The sequence below is a fragment of the Pollicipes pollicipes genome, unplaced genomic scaffold (genome assembly GCF_011947565.3).
Source record: "Pollicipes pollicipes isolate AB1234 unplaced genomic scaffold, Ppol_2.1 Scaffold_1600;HRSCAF=1878_pilon_pilon_pilon, whole genome shotgun sequence".
Classification (NCBI taxonomy): domain Eukaryota; kingdom Metazoa; phylum Arthropoda; class Thecostraca; order Pollicipedomorpha; family Pollicipedidae; genus Pollicipes; species Pollicipes pollicipes.
The window spans coordinates 5,369,463-5,394,492 of NW_023595962.1; the positions used below are offsets into that span (position 1 = coordinate 5,369,463).

General features: G+C 56.5%; 1 protein-coding gene across 2 annotated transcripts; it reads right to left on the bottom strand.

Annotated features, from left to right (window-relative positions):
• Nucleotides 1-4,432: 4,432 nt before the first annotated feature.
• On the bottom strand, nucleotides 4,433-24,412 carry LOC119090459 (inositol polyphosphate multikinase alpha). Of its 2 annotated transcripts, none has more exons than XM_037213279.1 (7): nucleotides 24,325-24,412; nucleotides 22,389-22,505; nucleotides 17,624-17,809; nucleotides 15,280-15,404; nucleotides 14,247-14,382; nucleotides 10,224-10,320; nucleotides 4,433-9,111 (listed from the first exon to the last, which is right to left on the bottom strand). In XM_037213279.1, exons 2-7 carry the CDS (start codon nucleotides 22,483-22,485, stop codon nucleotides 8,877-8,879), a joined length of 876 nt encoding a protein of 291 aa, XP_037069174.1. In that variant the 5' UTR covers nucleotides 22,486-22,505; nucleotides 24,325-24,412; the 3' UTR covers nucleotides 4,433-8,876. The 2 variants fall into 2 exon arrangements, with proteins under 2 accessions (XP_037069174.1, XP_037069165.1); XM_037213270.1 differs by lacking the exon at nucleotides 24,325-24,412 and adding an exon at nucleotides 24,229-24,306.
• Nucleotides 24,413-25,030: the final 618 nt, after the last annotated feature.

The window sequence follows — 25,030 nt, forward strand, 5'->3', positions numbered from 1 at the left end:
AAAACTGCCTACCATTGCCTGCTTTCTGTGCTCAGCGTTTGAGCCTTCTAATTGCCTTCTGCTGTTCGTACACGTGATGTTGCATTACCGCAAACACGAATGTTTAAGAGGACTGGCCCCTGCTGGAAGATATTGAGACGAGTCTGATACACGGTGAAAATACTCAATTACAGCTATTGGTACGCTTTTAAGTGCGAAAGAATGTTCTCAACAACAGGATTTCATGTTTTAATAACTACACTCCTCAATACGTCATCATCTGATTTTGTTATGGAACGTTTTCTTGACGTCAGAATCGCTGCCAGATGGGCCATGCAGAGTTGTAACTGTAGCGGACGGCGTGACTCACTTGTGGCTCCTCTACCCGCCGCAAGGCGGTGGTCTAAGCTACGTACCTACGTCCCGCTACGCACCTTGTTCTAGCGTTATATGGGGTGGTTTGGCCTTATCTTTAGGTGTTCTGGTGATTTTGTCCATGGTCGCATGGTTTTCTACTTGTATTTGCGTTTTCGGCTGTGGTGTCATTCACGATGTATTCCATTCTCAGCCCCAATGCGATTCTTCGTATCTCAGATGGTGGCTGCCACCAATACGCCGCTATGGTATGGCATTTGGAACCGCATTTCACACTTCAACTATCATCCGATACGCAGTTTTATTGCGAACAACGAAGAACTAAGCGCAAATCACTTGACCTTATGCTTCCCCTGCCCATGCTTGGCCACTGATATCAACATGGCGCGGATTAAAACCAGAAGCCCAAACCAAAATCAGGTGTATACAAAATGATTGAAAAACCACTGGATATTTTCATAAACCAGTGAAATCCTTGCACAAAACCAACAACAGCTCCCGGGCAATTGCATGACGTCCGGTGGGCATATGTACCGCACAAAGCCGTGACTGCGGCACCACGCTGCCCCCAGTGACCGACGACCCGCGCCGGAGACGTCTGGACTGGCGCAGCAGGAGCGCATGTTAAAGTTCAGTTGGGTCAGTCCGGGCGCGCAGTCGAGACGCCGCGGTGCAGGCCGCGCTCGCCATTGACCGGCGCCGGGGCGGCCGGAGTATCGAAGGACGGCCACGCGGCTGGCTGCGACCCGTCCAAATGGGCTGGGTCGCGTACGTGAGGAAGCAGATTCAACCTTGCGCCAGTGGCGGCTCTTTCAACGCACTGCCGCCAGATCCCTCCCGGTTGCCTTTCACAACAACAGATGTGTAGATGTCACAGGTAGCACGTAGTGTAGGACATGTAGCACAGATATTTCGTTATACCTGAGATTATGTTTATTTTATTTCATATGTTCACGTATCAAGGTTTGCCAAAGCTTCAGCAGTGTTTCTGTTTTCAGATAGTAGTATACAAACTTGGAAGAGATAGAACAAAGATCCCACAAATTTGAGCGTCACAGGGTCAGCCGGTTGTCCCTAAGCCGGTTGTCTCTATCTCACCGAAGCACACCTACCGAGGCAGACACAGCACCGGCACTGCGGGTTAGCTCTGCGCAGAGCTGCTGGAATGCGTGGGCCATGTGCAGGCCACAGACGAGAAGCGTCGGCAGCAGGTGGCGCAGGCCGGCCGCCGGTCCGGAGAGCAGCGCACCAGCGCAGCGGTACGGACGCGCCCTCTGTCGGCGTCAGGCTGGAGAGCCCCGCCAGCTGCCATCTCTCCGGCAGCGTCGGATGGATACTTGGAGGCGGCAGGTTGCGGCTGGCCGGCGGCGAGCTCTCCGGCAGCGCCAGCCGAGCTGAATGTCACGTCTGGTGCCACAGCACAGGGGTCACAGTGACCTTTAAAGGACTGGCTATGTAACCGGAACAAGACGTGGGCAAAAGTATGTGACTTTAACTAAGTAGGGGGGAAAATGCATGTTTTTTTCTGGGAGACGGCTTAAATGTAATCGACGTAGCGTACAAACTATCGTAAAAATGGTCGGAACGCGATTGGCAAAAATCAATGCATTATGACCTGACACTTAATCTCCTTGACACCATATTGTCCACTCACCGGATACCAGAGATGCGGCTGCCATGTAGCGAGAACTGTAGGCGATCATTCTTTTCCAGAGTGTACCCCTAGTATGCCTCATCTGCACCGTGCTCCAGCTGCAAGCGGCCGTGTTTCACACTTGAGTTGCGTGGCTGGCACGTAGTGACTTACGCCCCTGCTGCTGTCATCCCACGTCACGCGGACGTGCAGCCGACCACGCGGTCTTGCAATCGGCTTTACCAATCCGTGGACGCCCAATCTAAACATAACAAAGTACACCGGCAAAATAACCCACCCCGAAAAAACGTCCCGCCGATGGTGCTCGCATGCGCCATCCTCCACAATATCCCCCAGCAGCGCGGTGAGCCGGTCCGCAACCGCTGGGTTCAGGAGGCGGTGAGAGAGGGTATGTATAGGGACACATGGCTCGACAGGATTGTATGATGTTGATTTTGTGATGTTGATTGATGTTGAATATCAGATGTCATTGCCGTGGACCCATGTGCTTGAGAATGGAACTCTGGCTCTTGTGTTGCATGCTGGTCTTCGTCAGACGTCTACTTTCCACGTGCGCTACCTTGATATGCCTTACCATATGCGCTACCCTGAGATACCTTACCACGTGCGCTACCTTGATATGCCTTACCATATGCACTACCCTGAGATACCTTACCACGTGCGCTACCTTGATATGCCTTACCATATGCGCTACCCTGAGATACCTTACCATGTGCGCTACCTTGATATGCCTCACCATATGCGCTACCCTGAGATATGTTACCACGCGCGCTACCTTGATATGCCTTACCATGTGCGCTACCCTGATATATCTTACCACGTGCGCTACCTTGATATGCCTTACCATATGCGCTACCCTGAGATATCTTACCATGTGCGCTACCTTGAGACGCCTGACAATGGTGTGCGCCTTCCAGCATGAAATTCCCTCTCAAAGTCGCAAACTCACCCGCAGTGGGGCTAACGTGGAGGCTCCCCCTCGGGCGGCACTCCGCGCCGTTTGCTTACTTTCTGTATGACCCATTCGGCTGTACAAACGCGTGTTGGCTCTCGCGGTGCGCGCCCGAGGATCGGAAACTAGCCCTACGACAGCAGCAGGCGTCGTGCGCATGTGCCCGCGGCGCACTCGACCACGGTGTCCGGTGATTGCACCCCACCGGTGAGCGCTCCAAACCCTCGGGGTGAAGTCGGCGTGGGTTGTTGATTAATCTGTACACCACCCCCGGGCTGGGGCGAGACATACGCCCACGGGGGCTCACTGCGGACGTGGTTCGTGTTGTGCGCTTTGACGTACACCCACTGGGGATGGGCTTACCCACCCGCGTCCGTCGGTGACGGCTTGCGTGACGCTCGAGCCGACGTGTCAGCAGTGTGTGTGTGTGTCTGCGTGTGACGTGCACACGGAGTGTGCCTGCAGCCTGCACCCAGAGCGCCGACCTGATCGCGCTGCCAATCACCGGCAGCGACGCCGACCGCAGTGTGAGGCTCATTGGTCGGGCGGCACGCCCACAACACGTGTGATCGGGACGAGTGGGTCCAGGGCGCGAGAACCGCGGCGCGAGGAGCCGCCGTTGACGCCCGTAGGCCCGTCTGCAGCGCGGTGTACACCAGGTGCACGATATCACTGACAATGTGCCAGTGTGACAAGCACCGTCATCGGTGTGCTCATGTGGCGTCCCGATGTGCTCTGACTTGTCCGACGGATGTGTTTCGGTGCCGCCATGAAATATACCGCGGGAAGACCAGCAGAGTGGTGGTTTGCCGGACGCAGTGGTCCAGAGCTGTACTGAAACAGGTGCAGCTGCTTAGGCCGTACAAACTGTGGTCTCCGGTGGTCACCGTAAGGAACGGAACAGCGATGTTGATTTTCTCAACTAAACAAAAATTTATAAACCATCCGTTGTCTTCTCTATAGAGTCCTATACCGGCCGCCGCCCACTAGCCACACATATCCGCCCGAGCGACTCACTCTCAGCCACGTGGCACGTGACTGCATCAGCCGTGAGGCCGGGTGGGTTATGCGCATACTAGTACTAGCCAGGGTACTAGACTCGCCTTCGTTCAAGCCCAGGCTTGATCACTCGCCGCATTCCATCTGTTCCGTCGGAACCTGAACTATGCCTGGATTCGTAATGTGGTTCGATGCTTCCTTCAAAAGGCGCCTTTAGCGCCCCGCCATCTGCCAGTTGCATCAGACAGTTCTGGGATCGCAAGGCGATGCCCTACTTTGTGATTGGCTTAGCCAACCATCGTACTATTTCGAAGTCATGACTAGTCACGGCTGCGACCATTTCAAAGTCACCCAGGCATCTCTGACTCCATAGCAACGCCGTTCAATTCACCGCCTGAGGCGAATCGAAAAACGGCCGACCACCGATTCAAGCCAGTCGTCCTTCCACAGGCGGCACAAAGCCAGCGTGGCAATGACGCGTGTATTTATGCATCTTGCTTTGCAAATCGAGGTATGGCACATCAGCAGTCAAACCCGAGGCGATAGCGTCAAACCAACACGCTGATTTCCAGCCTTTGCCCTCACAGCGACTTTGTCTGGCAGCGGGCGCCACATTGCGCCAGAACGCGTCATGCGCCGGCCACTTTCACCACGGCTTACTGCACATTTTGAAACATTTCCGGACACGCACTAGCATTTAGGATGCCAAGCAGTTCCAAGCATTTCATTTTAAGGACGCATGTTTCTCCACTTTCAGCTGGTTGCACAGAACCTTATATATATATATATATATATATATATATATATATATATATATATATATAGTTGCTTCTTTCTTGTAGCAACTATCGCGGCCAATATCAAATGCCGGCATTCATTTTTAGGAGAAAATCGTTGACGGTTTGGCCAAGCCACACTGAATTTGAGCTTCAAGCACAGCGAAGACCAGCCCAATTTTTTATAGCAAAAACGCCCATTCAAATCGGGCGGCACCGACAGATCTCCTCGATGTACCGCCACGGAATTTTTCGCACTGATCTGGATAGAGCACACCCCGGCGTACCTCTGACGTCACAGCAAGGGTCCCTCCCGCTGGCCGCCCGCCCGCTGGCCCCATACACATGCCGCACGTCCGCCCAAAGACGGCCAGAGCGTCGGCGTGACGCCTACAACATCAGCTGGAGCTGGAGCTGGAGCTGGTGCTGGAGCTGAAGCTGGAGCTGGAACTGAAGCTGGGCTGGGGCTGGGGCTGGGGCTGGAGCTGGAGCTGGAACTGGAGCCGACTGACACAGATCAACGCGGACCCAGCCCTGGCGGAGACAAGGCCGAGGTCTGGCCCGGTACCAGCCTCCGTCCAGGTCAATGGGGAATGTTGCGCTACCATGGGGAACAAATGTCTCGGGTGACTTCGGCAGGACTACTCGGTAGATGGGACGGGCTCTATAGGCATCAGCTTGTGAACTCGGGCCACGGCTTCAACGATCGCTCCCCAAAAACTTCAGGACATGGCCTTGTTGTCAGTGCAGTGGAACAACCACCCCCGGAATTTGGACAGCAATCCCCGAGCGGAATTTTCGACGTTTTTCTATTGGGAATGCTTTCGAACACTTCACGCAGTACGCCGCTGTGCAAGCGGCCAGGGACCTCAACGTAGTGCAGAGGTCACACATGGACAGCCTGATCGCCGCGGCTGTGTTGGCACCGTGCCTTCCACGGAAGTCTGTGTCAGGGAGTCAGCTTAGATCCCCAAACACGTGCTATCACACTATTGTACTTTTACAACGATGGCTTCTACTCCATTGGTCGACGTTGTCACCTTCTCCCACAATGCCTCGAATGCCCGCCGGACGTCGCAAGAGACAGAGCGTCACAGCCGAAGAGAATCGGCGCCGATGGGACACGTCATCTCTTGCGGGCGTGTCGGCGACCAAGGCCTTAGGCACTCGCGTAAGACGCAGTCAATGGGGCGCGAACACAGGCCAGCGGACAGAGGAGCGCTGCTGGACAGACTGAGGGCGCTGGCCCGGTGCGGCAGTGCCAGCCGGGGATACCTCGCTGGGGATACCTCGCTGGGGATGCCCCGTCAGGGATGCCCCGTCGGGGATGCCTCGTCGGGGATGCTCCGCCAACCACTGTGGCATCATTCTGTCTCGATCACGCCCTGTATATTGTTCACTCGTGATTCGCCATTGCCGATTTCCAGTTCTCGACTGGGTATCGATTACTTCCGATTTCTCGTGAGCTCAAGGCGGCTGGTGGTAACTACGCGAATCGTTGTGATTACAATTGTTCAAGTCCGAGGCGCGCACCGAAAGCATGCGATTATGAATAGCACGAAGACGGCGGGCGGCTGCCACCCAACACCTGGTGCGCGAGCTCTTAACTAGTGACACCTCACAGCACGGTGCGGCGTGCTCCACATACAAATATGCCCATTATCAGAGTGGCAACTACTAACTCAACACAGCAAAGCCTAACTACAGACAAGTTACAAACTAGGCAGCTATAGTCTTGACACCGGTTCCATTGCGGCAGCTCGCAACCAGACCTAGCCACTGACCTCATGGCAGACATAAGGCAGGCGCATGCCGGCGGAAGCAGGGGGAACCCCTGCACTGCCCAGGGGAATCGGGGGACTCCCTTCACTGCCCGGGGAGGCGGGGAGCCGCCGCACTGCCTCGGGGAGTCGGGAGAAGCCCTGCACCGCCCAGGGGAGCCGGGGAGTTGGTGCAGCTGCACGACAGACTGCCTCCAGCGATGGCGGCGGCTCCGAGCGCTCGTATCCACAGCGATGGCGTTGTCCCAGAGCGCTCCAGCCAGAGCGAGCCGAGACGCGCCACCGGCTGGGGTCTCCGTGTGATGACCGAACACGGCCGGGCCGTCATTCAGGGCAGACGCGGACGCCGTCGACACGCCCGGCGCGGTCCGCCGGCTGCTAGTCCGACGCGGGCGGCGCACTTACAGCGCAAACTGTACTCAGGTCGACTAAAGTACGTGACGGAAATGGATACGCAGTTTGTGATCCACTCTAGTGTGGGTTTCATTGCCCTACGGTGTCGGTCGATGACTCGACTGATTTGTGCGACGTTTTTTCCACAAACTTCTTGATGATCAGTGACTCAGGGACGGCTTCAGAGCGAGGCAAGAGGAGGAATCGCCACAACCGACGTTAACAAGCTTGCCAGGCTTCTTCTCAGCTGCCGTCCCGGCCGTCCGACATGGAAGCGGACATATGCAGCACGTTTGCATCCTTGGATCGGTTCGTCCGCAAACGGCATTGCAGCTGTCCTGTGGCGGCTACACAGCGAAGCGAGGCACCGCCTGTCCTCACAGACCCAGCGTGGTACCACCCGCCGTAACAGACCCAGCGTGGTACCACCCGCCCTAACAGACCCTCCGCGACGAACCGGTTAGCGCATTTGGCACGGGACTAAGCTCAACGCGGCGCGATACGAATTTAAATCAGTCGCCCGCAAGAATCTGCGCATTCGGGGTAATCACATGCCGACATCACAAAGCTGTCGAAGTATCACGACTGCGTCGCTCCGTCCAGCGGCCAGCGGCCAGCGGCGACCGACAGGGGCGGCGTCAATCCGACAATGCCCCGCCCTCGGCATGTCCCGGCGACCATGGCACGTTCTGGCACGTCACGTGGCACGTGACGGAGACGCGGGCCAACCGGAATTACCACGCCACATGGCGTGCAGACCGCTACCTGCAGCAAAGACAGCTCGGCGAGTCTGCTTGTCGGTGGAGTCACGACATGGCTGGTCCAGACGGGGCGACATGGCTGGTCCAGATTGACGTGGAAGGTGACACGCAGATAAATCTAAGTAATTTTGGACGCAAAGACTTCGCCACACAGACCTCTGGCTGGGCAGTGGTTTTCAGCCTATCCCGAACGTCGACAACGGCAGCGTCAGGATCGGACCTCCACGTGCCGGGCGCGCCGTCCGCACCAGGCGGGCGCGGCCACACCGCCCACGACACCCCGTCGTGACGCGGCAGACGCTTAGCCGGCTGGCGCCACGGACTCACGCTCGTGACGTCACGGGGCAAGCAAGCACCTCGTGACCCGCTCGTAGCCTTTCGTGGCGGGGCGGCCGTGCGTCGCGGGGAGGCGACCTCGGAGAGCGTGTCACGGCTCCGGCCGGGCGCCGCAGCAGCGTGAGGTCCGACCCCGAACACCTCACCTCCATACCTCCCCCAACGAAGCATCGATCAAGCATCTGAGAAGCGGCTACGCCTTGATTCATGTGCCGGTACGCGACCCTGAGACCGGGGGCAAGAGCAGGCGGCAGCGGTGCTTGGCTTCGTGCCAGCAGCGACGTCTCGCCGCCAGCGGTCGAGGCCCGGCGTTAGCTCGCCGCCAATTCGCGCGCACGCGACCAACAGTTCATTTTCTCGGGAGGTCGTTCAGCTAGCTATTGGGAAGCGAACTGAGCATTCGCCAGTCTTTGACGGCGCATTAGCCGGCTAAATCATCGAGCCTATTGATCACACAACCCAACATTTGACCGCGACCGCCGCCTACGCGAACGGCGTACGGTCGGCGAGGGTCAGAGACATAACATCGGAGACACACAGATTCGGCCGCAGGAAGGATGGAGTCTTTGATCCGCAGCGTGATCCCGTGCGCACACACGGCGTGTGTACCCGCGGCCACGAGTGTCGAAAGGACGGCCGAGAAAGCCAGCGACAGAGGAGCAGCCACCAGAGGAAGAGAGGCGAAGGCTTAAGATGAGGACCCACGCCGACGGCGGAGGACCCAAGCCGACGGCAAATGACACGAGCCGACGGCGGAGGACCGAGGCTAATGACAGAGGATCATCCAACAGGAGAAGACCTCAATCGACGGCAGACAGCGAGGCCGGCGACACACCACCTGGGCGGACTCCCCCGCCTAGCGCCAGCGCCCTAGGCGGGGGGCAGCGTCTCCCTGACGAGCCGCACCAGCCGCAGCACGTGCTGCAGCCCCTCCAGGTAGTTGGCGTCGGCGGCGCCGGCGGCCGGCCACGCGTGCGCGAAGTCGATCATCCGCGCCGCCGGCCGCGCGGCGGCCAGCACCGGGCTGCCACAGCCGGGCAGCAGACCGGCCGCGTCGTAAGTCAGCAGGATGGACGAGGCGAAGAACTGGTACTTGCGCTGCCGGCTGCCGGGCGGAGACAGGCATCAAACGGGCGTCAAACGGCGTCAAACGAGCACCAAATGGGCGTCACAGGGACGTCAAATGGGTGTCAAAGGGCGTCAAACGAGTGTCAAACTAGTGCCGGACGGCCCTCAGGCGGCACCGAACCGGGGTCAAACAGGCGTCAAACGGGCGTCAAACGGTGCCACACGGGGGTCAAACGGGCGTCAAACGGCTGCCAAATAGGTGTCAAGTAGGTGTTGGCGTCGCTGTTGGCACGAAGCCAGGCACAGCTGCCACCCGGTCTTGCCCCCCCCCCCCTCCCGCCGCATTTCACCCCCACTTCCCCGACACATGCACCCGCCCACCGCCAGAGAACCACGCCCCCTCCCTCTCCTACACAGCCCACTCCGAGGAGCGCCAGTGGGTCCGCCCCTGTCTGCCTCAGCCTTCACGGTCGGCCCGTCGCTCGGAGGCGGCCGCGGCGGCCGTCAGCGATCGTCTCCGGCGCGTCTGTCAGTGTCGGCGGCGCTGGCCGTGTGACGTCATGCCGGGCGCCTCTTCTGCATTGACGACCTACAGGACTGCCCGAGGCGCAGTGCGAGGCCAGAGCGATAGTAAAACTATCATGCGTGAACATGGTCTCCTTCCTAGGACAACGCAAAACTTGGCTAGATGCTACGTTTCTGGAATTAAAAGCTGGTGACATGAACATGAGATATGCCTTTCCGATAATGAACTGACGCTCAATTAAAATTTTACGGAGTCGAGTACAGGAGAGCTTCAAATGAAATTTCCTTCTGCCTGAGGTCTGCCAGAAAACGTGCTCTCTTGCGAATGGTTACCAGCGGCCCCAAACGCCTTCCCCTTCCCCCCCCCCCCCTCCACACACACAAACACGCCCCTGGACTCCTCTCAACGCCTGACATCTCCTTCTCACCGTATCCTTTCTGATCTAAACCTTTTCTCCCCTCACCTGGACCGTCGCTCACCTGAACCCATCCTGTACTGAACCCATCCTCACCTGGACCGTCGCTTACCTGAACCCATCCTGTACTGAACCCATCCTCACCTGCACCCGTTCTCTCCTGAACAGGCCTTCTCCTGAACCCGTCCCCGCTTGAACCCGTCCTCACCTGAACCAGCTGTGGATGCTCTCCAGCTGTGTGATCAGGCTGTCGCAGATCGGCCGCACGCGCGCCCCGCATGGCGCGTTCAGGAACGCGCGGAACGCTGCCGGAACGCGGACAAGCGTCAGGGCCGCCTCACGACTGCATCCGCCGACACTGCATCCGCCGACACTGCATCCGCCGGCACTGCATCCGCCGACACTGCATCCACCGGCACTGCATCCGCCGACACTGCATCCGCCGACACTGCATCCACCGGCACTGCATCCGCCGACACTGCATCCGCCGGCACTGCATCCGCCGACACTGCATCCACCGGCACTGCATGCACTGCACCGCAGCGGCGGGGCGGAGTGGGGCTGGCGGGCGGCCGCCGGAGGAGGGCGAGGCCAACGCCGCCGGCCGCCGTCGCTGCGGCTCAGAAGACGGCGCGTCCGACGCCACGGCCGATGCGTGGGAGGCGCCAGGGTCGCACCCCAGCAACAGCCCTGCGTGGCTCCTCCTTGACTGCTGATTGGTGGATGGCCAGGGATGGTCTGAAGCAAGGCGGCCGCGGCGCCGTGTTGAGTGGTGCGTTTATAACGTTGGAACAAGCTGTTTGTTGAACTGGCACTGCTCCCCCGCGGCCGTAGAGGCTGGGCTCAGACATGTCCCGACAAAATGGCGGCACTCCTTCACTGGTCAGTGACGGCTGCGGGGCTCATTTGTAACACGCATGTCAGGACAAAGCGCAGTTGTGTCCAGACACACACCAGACCAGAGGGCTTTCCACTGATGAAATCCCATGTTTGGCCGGAATCAGTTTACTGTGTCGCGAAATGTACCATTGATGAACATTTAAGAACACGAGTTAGGGCCAGATTATCGTATGCGTTTGTGGAGGATTTGGAAGGACAACGTCACGATGAATCCGCATTAGTTTGGGCAATGAAGTCGGAGTAAATTGCCCACGATAGCGGTTAGGCTTATTGTCGGCCTTTCACTGTTTTCGTCTTCCTCCTCATCTGTTTTGCATATCCCTAACCCGCCGTTGGTTGGGACGCGCCAGACAAGGACAAATGCATCACAATGAGAGGTGGATGGGCCAATGCTACTATTTGCATTGTTACGCATTGTATCGTATTGTTACGTGCTACGTTACGCGTGGCCCAGCACCACATGTTAATCACCCGATCTCGGAGTCTTGCATCCATCCCCGGTTGCCAAAAAAAATTACCGCTCGAACCAGTTAAACGTCAAGGCGGGTAGTGTCATCGAATGTGAGATACTTCAATGCCTTATGTGCATCAAGCAGAAAGTACAGATGTTTGATGCTTTAAATGCGCCCAAGCCGAAAGCCTCTTGTGAAATGTTTACCCTACGGAGGTATCTGTCGTGTTTCGGAACTTTCGTGTTTCGACCAATCTCAAAGCTTGACCTTTGGTCTACTAAAACAGGTAGCCTATAATACGAGGTTTCGTTTCGAACTTCAACCGTCAAAACAGGTCCAATATGATAGAGGATATCATACGACAAATTCGACAAGACGGAAGCTATGAGGGGGGCGAATAGGCTCCACAAGATCTTCAAGCCAAATTGTCCTCTCACAAACAGTCGTGGGCCAGGCTATAATGTTATAGCGGTGTGGCAGTTGTAGCGTTAATGCAGGGGAACGTACCGTCATTACACACGCCTCCCCGTGCTCGCCCAACTCGCCCTGTGCCGCCACCTGCCCACAACTGGCCGTGAACTGTGCCCGGTGCACCGGCTCCTGTGCACGGCTGCGGGCTCCGCTCCGGGCAGGCGAAGGCCTGGGCACGTGCAGTTCATCGTGATCAGAATGGGAGACCGGTCACTGTCCAGCTGGCGCCAGCCATCCGTGACCAATAACGGTGTCCAATCGGCGAACACAGATACACGTCAGCCGCGGGAACGCTGCTTGCTGGTAGTGTTGCACTAACTGGTAGTGTTACACTAACTAGTAGTGTTATATTAACTGGTAGTGATACACCAACTGGCAGTGCTACACTAACTAGTAGCGTTATATTAACTGGTAGTGTTGCATTAACTGGCAGTGTTACACTAACAAGTAGCGTTATATTAACTGGTAGTGTTGCACTAGCTGGTAGTGTGACACTACCTAGTAGTGTTATATTAACAGGTAGTGTTGCACTAACTGGCAGTGTGACACTACCTAGCAGTGATACACTAAGTGGCAGTGTTACACTAAGTGGCAGTGTTACACTAACTGGCAGTGTTACAGTTACGCTAACCTGGTAGTGCAACACTACATGTGCCTACACCAACTACACTGGTAGTGCTACACTACCGACACACATGCGCAGTATACGTGCGTCGCGTCGCTGGTCTACGACACGTGCCGGCGAGTGAGGACCCTCGGCTTCTTCGGCGGTGACGGGCGTGGTCAAAGCCTCCGGAGGTGCGGTTTGTGTTAAGGCCTGCGCGCGCGGGAGGGAGGCCGGCAGCTGGGCAGAGAGAGGCTCCACACCAACACTGGCGAACTGTGCCAATAGCGACGGCTGCGAAACAGCCGCCTTGTTCGGCATGTACTGGCGGACGACCGCACTACAAGAGATGGCGACAGCTGTCCACTTTTGGTCTGGTTAGATCGGAGCTCGTTTTCGGCCGCCATGACCCATTCAGAGTTAAGGGATTAACAAGAGAACTAAAACTTGGGGCAATGCAAAATAAACGGTAAAATAACCAATTTACCCCACAAAATACTGCGGCCATCGTGGATCGCCTCCGATGCTCACGCTTATCTCGTACAGCGCACCCGAGCCAGGGCTGGGCACGTGTCAGCGGTTGCCTAGCAACGGCGGCCGCAGGGCCAACTAACGGCTGACGACCGCAATCCATCCACGGCGAGGTTAGCACCTACCGACTTGGCACGGAGTCATATTCACTTCTATTTAACAAGGAAAGCGAGCGTACCTTGACACAAAGACAACTTGGTCAATTCCAGGGTTGATTCCGACTGTAAACGCTGTCGAGTGCACCTCTAGGACGCGTCGTGCTTTCGAGCGTTTGATCTCCTGTTCTTGCTCCATATTGACAGAATACCATGTTTGATGCTTCAGTTTACCGTCAGTACTGTACAGACACATCGGAACTGCGTGCAACCCGTTCTCACTCGCCATAAATTCTTCCCCTCCCTGCGTGCCACTCCTCGTATCCGACCCTCTTATCCTCTATCTTGCCACGAGTGGGGCGATAGCCCCGTGGGAAGGGGGACCCCGATCGGGTACCCAACGCACATGCGCAGGTTAAACTCGGCGGTGCCCCCTCCCCCGCCGCCCCCCCCCCCCCCCTCCCAGGCGCGTGCAAGTCTGCTGCACCGTCAACCATTTTCCTTCATCCCATAGCCCCGAAATTATAATTTATGGTCAAAAGAGCTCTAATCCAAACAACCAACGAACCAACCCCATTGTCACACCGCTTAAAATCAGCTTGGCCGACAGCTGTATCGCCCCGCCCGGCGTCACGCCCTCAGTCCATCCTCAGAGCCGTCTTTCCGCACATCCGCTCTATCCAGCGTTGGCCAAATCTGTCCAGTTAAAAAGGCACAGGCGCAAGCATCAGCTCATGCCACCGTAGTTCTCTGTTGGGCTTCCATGCCAGACGGGTGTCAAGCCGCCCCAGGCGGTACAAATCGGACAAGGAGGTCACTGCCAGGATGCAGCAGGGGGTCAAGGTCAATAACCTCACGAAACGTTTTGAGAGCGGCGGCGGGAGCGAGTCTGCATCAGCAGCATTGAGAAAAGTTAAGACAGCATGCATCTCAATCTGTACCCTTGGCGCCTAACTGACTGAACCTGAGAGCTCTACGGGTGTATCTCCGTCCCCACCCTCAGACTGAACCCCCTCCTCCACTCCCACAACCGTCCACATCCCCACCACCGAACACTTCCTCACCTTGACTCTGACCGCCTGTCGTTTACCCGCCGTCTGACCGCTCCCACCGCACGCTCCAGCCCAGCCACGTCTCTGTCCACCCCTCTCACCTGACCACCCCGCCCCGGCTCTCACCGTCGGCCACCGTGTCGCCATTGAGACCCTTGCCGAACTCCTTGCCGTGCTGGGTGACGGCTCCTCGGCTCACGTCGAAGACGGTCATGCCGGGCACGCTGAAGCCGACCGTGTGGCGGGTGCCCGTGTACTTGGACTGCCGGCGGGGCCGAGGTCAGGGCGGGTGCCCGTGTACTTGGACTGCCGGCGGGGCCGAGGTCAGGGCGGGTGCCCGTGTACTTGGACTGCCGGCGGGGCCGAGGTCAGGGCGGGTGCCCGTGTACTTGGACTGCCGGCGGGGCCGAGGTCAGGGCGGGTGCCCGTGTACTTGGACTGCCGGCGGGGCCGAGGTCAGGGCGGGTGCCCGTGTACTTGGACTGCCGGCGGGGCCGGGGTCAGGGCTTCGGTCGGCCAGCATGGTGAGAGGTCCCGGGATTAGGAGGCGGGTCAATGTCGGCTGCCATGGGTCACCGGTGCTGGGTAAGGTCACAGGTCAAGAGGCCGGGGGATGAGGCGAGGGGTTACGGGTTCAGAGGCCAAAAGTTCTCAGCCTGATGTATGAGGCCAACCTTTTGTGGTTCAAACGTCGTGGTAACCCGGTTCAGCTCTCACGACCAAGGAAGTCTGGATTTCGGACCAGGGGAGGGGAGGGGAGGGGTGGGGGGGGGGGGGGGGCGTACGCCGGTCGGCTAGGAGATGGGAGCCCTACGAGCCAACGCCGGCTGGGTCCAGCTATCTCACACGTGGGGTACACGACGACGTGCCAAGTGCCAAGCCAGGCCGTGCCAAGCGTGCCAGGAACGTGCCAAGCCAGGCCGTGAAGGCGAACAGTTCCGCCGCTTCGGGCCTGCCGCAGCAAAACAAATGCCTCCAACTCGCCTGCAGTCCACAGTCACAGCTGCTGCTGCTCGCACACCGTCAGAGCCCGCCCACGCGGTCATTCGCTGCTTGAACGCAACGCCCAAAATTCGATAAACACGCGGCGCGACGGGCTGTCTGCTTTGGCGCGCGCGTCGACGGCGGGAGAGCGCGCGCCGGCGGCGGGTGGTCTCACCGCCTCGTGTTTCCGCTTGTGCTCGGGCGCCGTCGGGATCGAGGTGACGCGGCCCACCTTGATGTCGAGCACGCAGGCGTGCCGGAAGCCGCGCGTGAAGTTCTCCACCTTCATGCAGAGTACCTCTGCCGCAGAGCCGGGCGCGGCGGTCAGCGGTCAGCGTTCAGCGGTCAGCGGTCAGCGGTCAGCGGTCAGCGGTCAGCGGTCAGCGGTCAGCGGTCAGCGGCCGTCAGATCTCGTGGCGCCGCAGAGCCGTATCAGCACGGGCCGCGGGGGGCGGGCCGACCTCCCGCCCCAGCGAGACAGACACACGGCGAGACGCTGGCGGCCGGCCACACGAACGTCACCAGCTCCAGAGACGGCAGGAACAAACACGTGGTGCGGTGCGCACGGCAACCCAAAACCCAGGAAACCATCAGGTGTACCCGGATGGGCGCAGATGATGATGATAGGCGCAATCGTCAACTTTGTTCGAGGCAAGTAAGCATGCATCATCTTGGGACGTCACATGAGCAGCGCTTGTCATTTGAAGTGCATCTAGAAACGGCGTTTTGGTCATTGTGTTGAACACCTTGATCTAATTCCTGGTACTGGTCATCATCATCATCATCATCACCATCACCATCACCATCACCATCATCATCATCACTATCATCATCACCACCAGCTGAACCCGGGGTCAAGGTCACACGGCACCGGTGTCGCGTCTGGAGGGAGGAACGGACCGATCGACACCGACACGACACGACCGAGGGCGGCCCGCTGACACTGCCTCAGCTGTCACCAGCTCCAGAGACGGCAGGAACAAACACGCGGTGCGGTGCGCACGGCAACCCAAACCCGGGAAACTCGTACAGCACCAGACAGCTCCCAACATTGAACAACACCACACACACGCAGACAAAGACAGCACATAGCAACTCGTAAAGTCGGCTTAAACTATATCTCAACCTTCACAACACCCACACAAAACACGGCAACTTTACTGCTGTATGAACAGAGCACTGGATGCACTCAGGGGCGGCGTCCCGTCTCGGCGCCAGAGACGCTCCAACTCCCCCTCCCCCCCCCCCACACACACACACGCTGTCGCCTGCAGGCAAGGCGGCCGGCTTCCATGCATCAGCAACAGCTGAGGCAGTGTCAGCGGGCCGCCCTCGGTCGTGTCGTGTCGGTGTCGATCGGTCCGTTCCTCCCTCCAGACGCGACACCGGTGCCGTGTGACCTTGACCCCGGGTTCAGCTGATGATGATGATGATGATGATGATGATGATGATGATGATGATGATGGTGACCAGTACCAGGAATTAGATCAAGGTGTTCAAGACAATGACCAAAACGCCATTTCTAGATGCACTTCAAATGACAAGCGCTGCTCATGTGACGTCCCAAGATGATGCATGCTTACTTGCCTCGAACAAAGTTGACGATTGCACCTATCATCATCTGTGCCCATCCGGGTACACCTGATGAGAGTCTTCCGATCAGAGGGCTGCTATTGCAAAGCTGTACACTGTAGTGCTTTCGACTTCTGTTCGCACCCAGCCCCTCCCATCGTTCTTGTTTTTGTTGTTTTTTTTTTGGGGGGGGGAGATGTCACAAATTTTGGATCCGATGGCTTTGAAGAGTTCAGAACAGCAGCGTCCAGCGGTTTGTTAACTGCATGATCACAACCGAAAAGTGAACCGCCTTGTTTGGAAACGTCCGTGCAACACTTAGACGTGAGCTGGACACGGCGCACGTCTCTGCAGTGGGCGAGGCTAAGATCCCAACCGGCGGAGGTGCTCCCTCCATTCCAGTGACGTCGAAAGACTGCATTGCCGTCCATGAAAGTAACACTGTTTGCCGTTCGGTTTTCACGTGACAGGCAAACATCGTGGCGGACTCTACTTTGGCAGTTGTTCAAATTAAACGCCATGAAGCCAAAGCCCCAAACATTGTCCTCACTGACCCCAGAAAAAAAAACAGAGCAGTGAAAGGGGCATCATGACAGTATTCAGCCATTACGTGTTGATTCCCTTCATCGTAAACATCGCTAGCTTTCTCACAATTATCTTCCAGCGATAACAACGTGCATTGAAGCGCCGACCCTCTCCATGCGCAATGACCCAACAACAACGCTGCCATCGACACCCCCTCCCCGTACAGAACCCCCTCACTCACCATCCTGCTGTCGACACCCCCTTCCGGTACAGAGCCCCTCTCACTTACCACCCTGCCGTCGACACCTCCTCCCGGTACAGAGCCCCTCTCACTCACCATCCTGCCGTCGACAACCCCTTTCAGTACAGAGCCCCTCTCACCCGCCACCCTGCTGCCCTGCTGGCCGTCGAGCGCGACTCACCCCGCTCGCCGACCGTGACGGTTCGTGTGCCGAAGTACTTGGGCGCCAGGCCGGCCAGCTCCCTGTCCACGGGGTCTGCGCTGTTCGCGATCTTCTCGTAGAAGCGCACCTCGTCGTCCTCCTCCTGCACGCTGGCGTCCGGACACACCGGCTTCAGCAGACGCCCGTCGCTGTCCAGCATTATCCCTGCACAGGGCGTCAGTTAACGCCGGGTGTCAGTGTGCACGGCGTCTCAGCCAACACATGGTGCCATTCTACACCGGGCGTTAGTTTTTGCCGGGTGCCAGTTTACACGGAGTGCCAGTCAACAAATGGCGTCAGTTTGCACCGAATGCAGTACGGCGGGCGTACGGCTACGCCAGGTAGAGAGCAGAGGGAGAGTAATCTGATGTATTTTTGTCCTTTATCATCGATGGTTTCATTCAGCAAATTTCGGTTCCGGCTACGTGATATGCAGATATCTTTGGAAGCGCACAAGCCCACCTAACCTAACCCACCTAACATGGGACGATTCAGCTCGTGAGGCGATCGTGGCTCCACTTTTTTGCCAGTTACCAAAGAGCATGCGATCAATTTTGCGGGCCGCGAGGAGGTCGGAGTCGGCAGGCCCGGTCCTGGCTGACCTTCCTCGGTCATTTGCATGCGAGCATCACCGTGTAATCTGACGAAAGAACGCGCGCGTTCTGTGACTCACACCCAGCGCACGAGGGTCCCCGGCACATCCCCCACCGTTTCTGATGACTCACAAGGCCCAGCGTCACGAGGGTCCCCGGCACGATCCCCCACCGTTCTGTTACTCACAGCGCACGAGGGTGACCCTTCTGCACACCCAGCGCACGAGGTCCCGGCACATCCCCACCGTTCGACTCACACCCCGCACGAGGTCCCCGCCATCCCCACGTTCTATGACTCACACCCAGCGCACAGTCCCCGACACATCCCCCACCGTTCTGTGACTCACACCCGCGCACGAGGGTCCCCGGCACATCCCCCACCGTTCTGACTCACACCCAGCGCACGAGGTCCCCGCACTCCCCCACCGTTCTGTGACTCACACCAAGCACGAGGGTCCCCGGCACATCCCCCCCGTTCTGTGACTCACACCAGCGCACGAGGGTCCCGGCACATCCCCACCGTTCTATGACTCACACCCAGCGCACGAGGGTCCCCGGCACATCCTACCCCACCGTTCTGTGACTCAACCCCACGCGCAACGAGGGTCCCCCGGCACATCCACCACCGTTCTGTGACTTCACAAACCCATCCCAGCGCACGAGGGTCCCCGGCGTCCCAGTTCTCCCGCAGGTGATCACACCCCTCCCCGGCAATCCCCCACCGTCTGTGACTCACACCAGCGCACGAGGGTCCCCGGCACATCCCCCACAGTTCTGTGACTCACACCCAGCGCACGAGGTCCCCGGCACATCCCCCACCGTTCTGTGACTCACACCCAGCGCACGAGGTCCCGGCACATCCCCCACCGTTCTGTACTCACACCAGCCACGATGGTCCCCGGCCATCCCCCACCGTTCTGTGACTCACACCGCGCACGAGGTATCTCTCACACCCAGCGCACGAGGGTCCCCGGCACATCCCCCACCGTTCTGTGACTCACACCCAGCGCACGAGGGTCCCCGGCACATCCCCCACCGTTCTGTGACTCACACCCAGCGCACGAGGGTCCCCGGCACATCCCCCACCGTTCTGTGACACACCCAGCGCACGAGGGTCCCCGGCACATCCCCCACCGTTCTGTGACTCACACCCAGCGCACGAGGGTCCCCGGCACATCCCCCACCGTTCTGTGACTCACACCCAGCGCACGAGGGTCCCCGGCACATCCCCCACCGTTCTGTGACTCACACCCAGCGCACGAGGGTCCCCGGCACATCCCCCACCGTTCTGTGACTCACACCCAGCGCACGAGGGTCCCCGGCACATCCCCCACCGTTCTGTGACTCACACCCAGCGCACGAGGGTCCCCGGCACATCCCCCACCGTTCTGTGACTCACACCCAGCGCACGAGGGTCCCCGGCACATCTCACCGTTCTGTGACTCAACGTACTCACACCCAGCGCACGAGGGTCCCCGGCACATCCCCCACCGTTCTATGACTCACACCCAGCGCACGAGGGTCCCCGGCACATCCCCCACCGTTCTATGACTCACACCCAGCGCACGAGGGTCCCCGGCACATCCCCCACCGTTCTATGACTCACACCCAGCGCACCGAGGGTCCCCGGCACATCCCCCACCGTTCTGTGACTCACACCCAGCGCACGAGGGTCCCCGGCACATCCCCCACCGTTCTGTGACTCACACCCAGCGCACGAGGGTCCCCGGCACATCCCCCTTCCCCGCCGGGCATGAGGGAAGCCAATAAATGATAACTGATTCCTCGAGCAGCTTTTCCTGCTACGACGCGGAAGCAGAAGGGCTGAATGATTTGGTGTAATGTACAGCCCTGCAGGGAGTACCAGAAGCACGACTGCGCAGAAACAGGCCAGCAGACATATCATGACATGATAAAAAGCTTCATGCTAACTGGGAAACTAGTGCGTGTTAGAAAACTTGTTGCACAAGCGTCAAAGCCAAAGCACAAACTCGGCAAAGCCAAAGCACAAACTCGGCACAATCCGAGTAGCGGAAATGAGAGCAGAAGCAGGATGTACAGCATGCGAAGAACGGCACTCAGCGACTTGACATGCAATCACTTCCAAATTTGAAAAGGGATATTTTCTTAAATTTTGTTTTGGTGTTAGTTAACCAGATAAATAGGAACAAGGAAACCTATTTCAAGTCTCTGGTAGTGTTGGTGAAAGCTTGGGCCATCTTTATGCTCCTTACAATCGGAAAGTCCTTAAATTATCCAGAATTGCCCACGACTGTCCGTCGCTATTGAACGATATGCAATTATGTTTAATTTAATAAGCATATCATACAGCAAAACCTAGCAAATGAAGCACACGGCAATGGAACTTCCTTTCGGAGGCGAAAACAAATGCGTGTATCAATGTATAGTCAAACTGCTACCGGCAGTGCCACTCCGATGGTTGTTAGGAGGCAACCGAAAGGCTAAAAATAGGTAAGATAGCAGTAGTAACATTATTCCTCGGAGAAACACAGGAGAATGGAGCTACTGCTTCTGAACTTCAAGAGTTTGATAAGCCTCGACAGCTTCTGCTATTTTTTCGATAAAGCCATGTGGCCGAAATATCAACGCATCTTTATCTCCATTCTCCCTGTCTTTCTCCGAAGAATAAGGCTCTTAATACTGTATTATCTATGTGAATAATGTTTCCCGCAAACGCACTTAACAATTTGCGGAAAAAGCACAACAGCTTGCTTCGCTGCTGAACCCTGAACTGGTAACCCTCAGTATCAAAAAAGGAAAATACAGCAATAATAAACAGCAGACAAACTACGCCAGGGTGCAGTGGGCACGCGAGGTAAACTCAGCCATTCAGGGACTCAGCCGCCGAGCCAACCGGACGTCCGCCACTGCCAGGAGCCTGCGTCAGGCCCGGGGACGCGACACTCCCGAGCACAACCCCCGTCAGAAAGACACTCATTTTCCAGCGCCTCACCGGCGGACGGGGCCGGGTGTGACCCTGCCCGCTGCGGTCCCGCATCTGACAGTGGCGGTACGGGGCACCAGGGGAGGGGGAGGGGGGGGGGGGGGAACGGAGCGAGCTCCAGTCACCACCAGTTAGGTTGGCGCGCGCGCCAACATCGCACCGCGTCCGCCCGACTCGTCGCCCACCCAGGGGCGGAAACAGGAGCAGGAGCAGGAGCAAAAGCGCGATCAAAAGCTGGAGCATGTGTACGAGCAAGACCTGGAGCTGAAGCAGGAGGAGGAGAAGGAGCACGAACTAGAGCCAGAACTAAGTTGAGGAAGTCACAATTAGAGCCAGAGCCAGAGTCAGAGCCAGAGCCAGAGCCAAAGCCAGAGCCAGAGCCAGAGCCAGAGCCAGAGCCAGAGCCAGAGCCAGAGCCAGAGCCAGAGCCAGAGCCAGAGCCAGCGCCAGAGGCTCTACACTAGAGACAAACACGCGACACAAGTCACGCTGGCCAGGACGCCCCAACGTCACGTTTACATGCCGTTCTACGAGCGCGTCTTCTAGCGGGGGTGGGCGGGCCGCGCCCATCGGGACGGATGAGAGGTCGCCGGCGTTTCAGTGTCGGCGCGTGCCGATGACGGGTTCGCGGGGCGTCCGCACGTCCCGGCAGACCCGGCGGCGATGGCGCGTTCGATGACCAGAGGTCTGGCTCAGTGAGTGGTGTACTGTGACGTGTGTGGTGCTAGTAGGATCTCAGAAATTGCTGGTTGGGTTTCAGAGCTGCTGCATGTGGGTGCTTTTTGAAGCAAGATGTTAACTGTGCTCAAATAATGAATGCCTGGGTGATAGAAAAAAGCATGAAGTGTATGGCCTGTGTATGGCCCAGAGTTAATACTCTCATCAAGCAGTGTATGGCCCAGAGTTAATAATTTCATCAAGCACGGTGAAGCTCATTCGACACCAAAATGAAAAGGATCAAGTTTAAAGTGGACACCAGGTTTCAGGACAGTAATCCAAGGCATTCTGCTTTGCAATGGAATCGGGAACAGTGGTGAAACCAAATGGTTGGTGATAGTGGGAAACTTGATTAGTTGGTTCATTCAGTTGTGTTCACATCAACAACAAAATCCCAATGATGGAATTGTAAACATATGACAGCACAATGAGCATGACAACATAAAATATAGTTATCATGATTGCTTACCAACCATGCCCTTCTTGGCATTGAACATGTGGCCACCACCTTGGTTGTCCAATGCAGTAATGCCATCTGGTAGCTGGTCCTCCACTTTAGCAGCCATGTTCCTTGTGACACTACCAGCTGTGAAAGCAAGAGCAGGATAATCATGCCATCATTGGGAAAACCACCAGCATATGATATTTGCGATTTATCAAGGACTCTTGTGCATCATAGACTGAATTTCAATCTGTAGGAACATGCAAGGACTATTCAGGGGTGCCAGTCTGTGCACTGAAGTAACTGGGAACCCATGCATGGTGCAGCATAACCTAACAATAATTCCCAGGTAACAATCTCCTCCCAGATATTTCTCATAGGGTGCAGCATACTCTCCTTCTTTTTAAATATTTAATCCAAACATTTAAAATGGATCAATTTCCATGATCACAGCTGAGACTAAGCATTGCTTGTGGTGTGAATCCCAACCCCTATCATCTGGTTGTGGTGTGAATCCCAACCCCTATCATCTGGTTGTGGTGTGAATCCCAACCCCTATCATCTGGTTGCACACTTCCAGGTTAACAGCAGAATGCATTGAATGAATGTGAATGAGAACAGCAGCAGCAAGATGAGTTTAGAGTGCTCAGTAGTTGGCAAATCCATCCTGGATTTCCTGAGTTTACATCCCCTGACCTAAAGTGCTGATGCTGACACAGCAACAAGCAATACCTGTCAAGTGCTGATGCTGACACAGCAACAAGCAATACCTGCCAAGTGCTGATGCTGACACAGCAGCAGGCAATACCTGTCAAGCACTGATGCTGACACAGCAGCAGGCAATACATGCCAAGGACAAACAGCCAGCACTTAAAGCCACTACCCCACTATGATCGGCAGGGTAGGGAAGGCAGGCCAGCGGCTCTCTAACCTGAGTTAGCTAGATGGACAAGTAATGATAAACAAGCTGTTTTTTCTTTTTGCATCCCTTAACAAATAGTCCTTTAATTTGGCAGCAGCACCAAAGCAGCCATGGGCACGTGACAACTAATGGCAAAGGAAGGTATTCTTTGAGCGGTGTGCACCTTTTCCCTTAATTCTGAATGGACGTCCAGGCACGAAATCCTGGCTTAAGTCCAAAGACATATGTTTGGCCTACATCTAGTCTGTAGAAATTTGATCTACCACAATGCATGCCTCTAAAGCATCAGCATACTGAACATAATGCTTTCATGCTCCAAACTCAGGTGAGGCCCACTTGCACCAAACTTTTCCATCATGTTCTCATTACAACAATGTTTTGTGCAATTTTTGCCTGCAACTACCAGTCCACATCACCATTCAATGGACTGTTGGCTATCTATGTACTCTCCAAGCAGACATCACTTCCTCTTCAGGCTATAATATTGATTCAAAATCCAATCATTCTACTTTCTTGAAAACCAGAATGCTCTATTTCTCTAGGAAACAACATTGCCATGATCAAAATGTGACTGCAGCACAGGGGGTGGTCCACATTTGCTTAAACAGGAGGGCAGCACTTAGTAAGGACAGAATGCCAATTTTAGCTTGTGTCAAGGGCTATCTGCATTTAAGTAACAATGCAAGAAAGGTGGGCATAAAGGAGATGGGCTTCCCCCCAGTTCGCTGTGTCCAAGGTCATGCATACCATACAGTTCTCATTTAACCATAGTTGGGAGAAAGTTCGATTCAAACCATATTAAGAAGTGAGCGAAATTTAAGCCAATAATACCCAAAATTTTCACCATGGGAGTGCAGATCTACACTCTGGATGTGGACCCAAAAAATTTGCTCTATTTGCTCAACTGAACATTGCTCAAGGGATAGACAGAACGCAATTATGTACCTGCGCCTGCGAATGCGCGCCGTAAAACAACGATATTTGTCCGCGCCCGCTAAGACACGACACCCAATCTCAGAAATCTCCCGGGTAATCCCTTACCAAAATAAGTTGGTAGCACGCCCGCTCTGCAGCGTATTTTTCCTACTAGACCGTCGGGTTTGCTAGACCGGTGGGACAGAATGGCCTGCCAGCCCTTGACCGGGAACAGTAATGTGCCCCAAACTTTCCACCCAAGGGACACCTTGCCCGAAAAGAAATGCGAGACCTCATAAGTGCTGAACAGAGCGAATAAAAACGAGTTCAAAGGGGGAGAAGGCCATCCCATGGTTGCCAAAAAACGTCCATTCTTTTGCGGAATTGGCTTGCGAAACAAATTCCATCACAAGGTTTAAGCATATGCCCCCGCAATCTCAAGAGCAAGGACTGCGACGGCCTGGGTTGCAGCTTCCGTAAACCGAACGTCGTCGGCCACTGCAAGTGTAACTTAGGCGGCGGCGTCGTGAGCGCGAGGACCGCCGTCGTGAAATAATGGTTCCGAATGTCTTTCAAAGCTAATTTATCCCGGTTAAAGACTTGCCTGGGCGTATCTTGTCTTTGCAACTTTGAAGCCGCTTTCCGGAAAAAATAAACAGCTACAGCAACAGGAAAAGCAGAGAGCCTGCATTTGCTCTCTCAGTGTCACAAGATTCCAGCACCACTTCGCGGTGCTGAAAAGGCCAATCGGTTATTATGATCGATCTAATTTTGCTGTTTGTTGGAATTTACGAGCGCGCCCACTGCGGTAGTAATTTGGCGCCCATAACGA

Coding starts and splice junctions, on each gene's coding strand:
- LOC119090459 (XM_037213279.1), bottom strand. CDS start 22,485: ATGGCTGCTAAAGTGGAGGACCAGCTACCAGATGGCATTACTGCATTG. Junction 10,321..14,246: donor TGGCGACACGGTGGCCGACG/GTGAGAGCCGGG, acceptor GCGTTCCGGCAG/CGTTCCGCGCGTTCCTGAAC. Junction 9,112..10,223: donor AGCATCCACAGCTGGTTCAG/GTGAGGACGGGT, acceptor TCCGCCCGGCAG/CCGGCAGCGCAAGTACCAGT.